This window comes from Lontra canadensis, unplaced genomic scaffold, assembly GCF_010015895.1.
Source record: "Lontra canadensis isolate GAN:19392208 unplaced genomic scaffold, GSC_riverotter_1.0 scaffold110, whole genome shotgun sequence".
In the NCBI taxonomy this organism is placed as follows: domain Eukaryota; kingdom Metazoa; phylum Chordata; class Mammalia; order Carnivora; family Mustelidae; genus Lontra; species Lontra canadensis.
The window spans coordinates 5,692,344-5,694,659 of record NW_022631104.1 but is presented as its reverse complement, the minus strand read 5'-3'; the positions used below and the strand labels follow the sequence as shown (position 1 = coordinate 5,694,659).

Genomic DNA, 2,316 nt, shown 5'->3' with positions numbered 1-2,316 from the left:
ACAGTGAGGAAGTGCAGGGGCCGGGGTGACCCTGGGGCCACCTAGTTCTAGAACCTGTCCTTCTATCCAGTGCTCCTTTGCCCCTGACGGAAGCTGCTATGTCAGCAGAAGACACCAGGCGTCCAAACCTCCCTCTTGCTTCCTCCTCGGGCAGCTCGCGTGTGCTCACCAGCCGGTCTAGCACGTTCTGACTTCACTACGGCTTCGCTCGTCATAGAACTTTGGTCTTGGAGCCCCTGCAGCCCAGCCAGACCCTGGTTCCTGGGAGGGACGCCGTCCCAGGCATTCGGATTGCTACAGGACAGCTCTCTAGCTCGCAGGTCCCGGCACCCCCTCTTCCTCTCCTCTGGGCGTCCGGCTGTGTCCTCTGGCTGTGCCCTTTCCCACCAGGACGCCCCGCCCCTTACCTTCAAGCCGAGGGCCAGCTCCGTCAGCGAGCGCCGGATCTCACGGGCGAGGACGTTCATCCGCTCACACTCCTGGAAGGCGACCACGATGTAGGGGCTGCGCTCCTCCACTTTGGCCAGCAGCTCTGCCATGTTAAACTCGTCCGTCATCCGCTCCTGGATTTCTTCCAGGAGGGTCTTGACCTGCCCCGCGATGGGAAACACGGGGTTACGAAGGGCTTCTAACCCCCCAGGACTCCGGTCCCCTGTGACCCGCTGGTCAAGATGCCGGTCGGCCATCCCGGGACTGTACTCCCGCCTGCCTGCTCAGGTCAGCTGCTCAGGCCTTGGGGACGGACCGTGGGCTGAGCAGCTACCAGAACACACACACCCGTTTGAGTGTGGCTTTCCGAGAGTCGGGAGTTGGGGAAACCCGGGGGCTGGCACTTCGTGGTGCGGATCGGACTGGAAGGACTCGGGGTCGCCTCGGGTGGTTGCCCCACGAAGCTGGAGCGACCAGCGGAGGGATGAATGGGTGTGTGCTCACGCTCCCCATTCTCCCTGTTTCCCTGAGGCCTCACTGCACTTTCTGTCCTCAGGTCCGTCACGGAGGCCTCCTCCCAGCCCCACGGTTCCTTTCACCACAGACTGTCAGCTAATTAGACCAGGGGAGCTGGAACCACCAGGATGTCTCTCCCGGAAAACTAGAACCGAAGCACGGAGATCCTGGGTTATCCCGGGGCAGGCACGTAGAGGCTGAGTCTGCCATTTTGCAGTAAACGAGTAAGCCCAGGAGGTCTGTCAGCAGAGAGAGAAAAATGGAACGAGTGCGGACATAATAGAACATGTAGCCAGCAGGGAGCGGGGAGGTAGGGCGCCAGCGAGAGGAAGCCAGCCCTGCCTGGGTCACGAGAGCTGGGCTCCCGGGCACCTGCTGGGGTGGGCGTTGTTCATCATCTCCTGTAACGGCTTGTGAGACCCCCTCCTCCCCGTGGTCCTGGGGTGCTGTCACGAGTCCGAGCCTCCTCCAGTCTGAGGAGGCCAGCCAGCTCCTCATGCCCAGGAGCGGGAGAATGTGAATCTCGAGTCTGAGATTCAGGGACGGGTTGTGGCCAGAGCCACTGGCCCGAGGGCCCTGAAAGGATGCTCTTCTTTCTCCCTGGGGCCCTGGAACCGTTGGGTTTCTGTTCTTTCTTGGCTTGGTTCCTTTGACACAGTGGGCTCATTTCTTGCCTGTTTCAGCTAAATTTGTCTCTGTTGCTTGCAGCCAAAGACCCTTGGCTGAGTTAGTACCATTCTGTTAGGTATCACCTACGTGAGTGTGAGCAAGTCAGCTGGGCCTTGTTTTTGTTTTTGTTTTTTTTTAAATCTATAAAGATTTCCAAGAGCATCTTTCTTTCCCCGCGCCTCTCCCCCAACTCCCAGGGCTGGCAGAGATCAAATCGAGGGAGCTGATGGATGTGGCAGCATCTGAAAGCTGTGCAGAGCTACAGAAGGATTATTAATATTCACTTTGCCTTGTATCGTTAACACACAATACCGTCTCTCGGAAAAGAGCTGATGTCTGGAAAAGGAAAGTAAAGCCTCCTCTTCCTGTCAGAAAGGGCTCTCTGGAGCCACCACAGCAAAAACCAGGACAGAACTTTAACAGTACCTGAGAGCTGCTGCTGGCGGAGAAGACAAATGCCAAAATTATATCATGTTTCTATCGCTGGAGCGGAATTTGAAGAAATAGCCCTATATCCATGAGCTGCCACTCTGACACCACACAAAGAGATGAAAAGATAGTCTGTAGGCGCGGTCCCAAAATACACGGAACAGAGTTCTCTTCTGTCCAGAGTGGGGCGAGCAGGATTTGGAGACCAGGCCTGAGGTCAGGGAGGTCAGCTAGGGAAGGGAGCGGGTGCTCAGACCCGGGGTAGCCCAGGAC

At 57.6% G+C, this 2,316-nt stretch overlaps 1 protein-coding gene across 1 annotated transcript in view; it reads right to left on the bottom strand.

The window, feature by feature from the left end:
* The window catches only part of DNAH9 (dynein axonemal heavy chain 9), a 313,067-nt gene that overhangs the window by 28,781 nt on the left and 281,970 nt on the right, over positions 1-2,316 (bottom strand). The window contains exon 67 of the mRNA XM_032840101.1: positions 408-590. Coding sequence (XP_032695992.1) covers positions 408-590 — 183 coding nt within the window. The remainder of the gene's footprint in view (positions 1-407; positions 591-2,316) is intronic.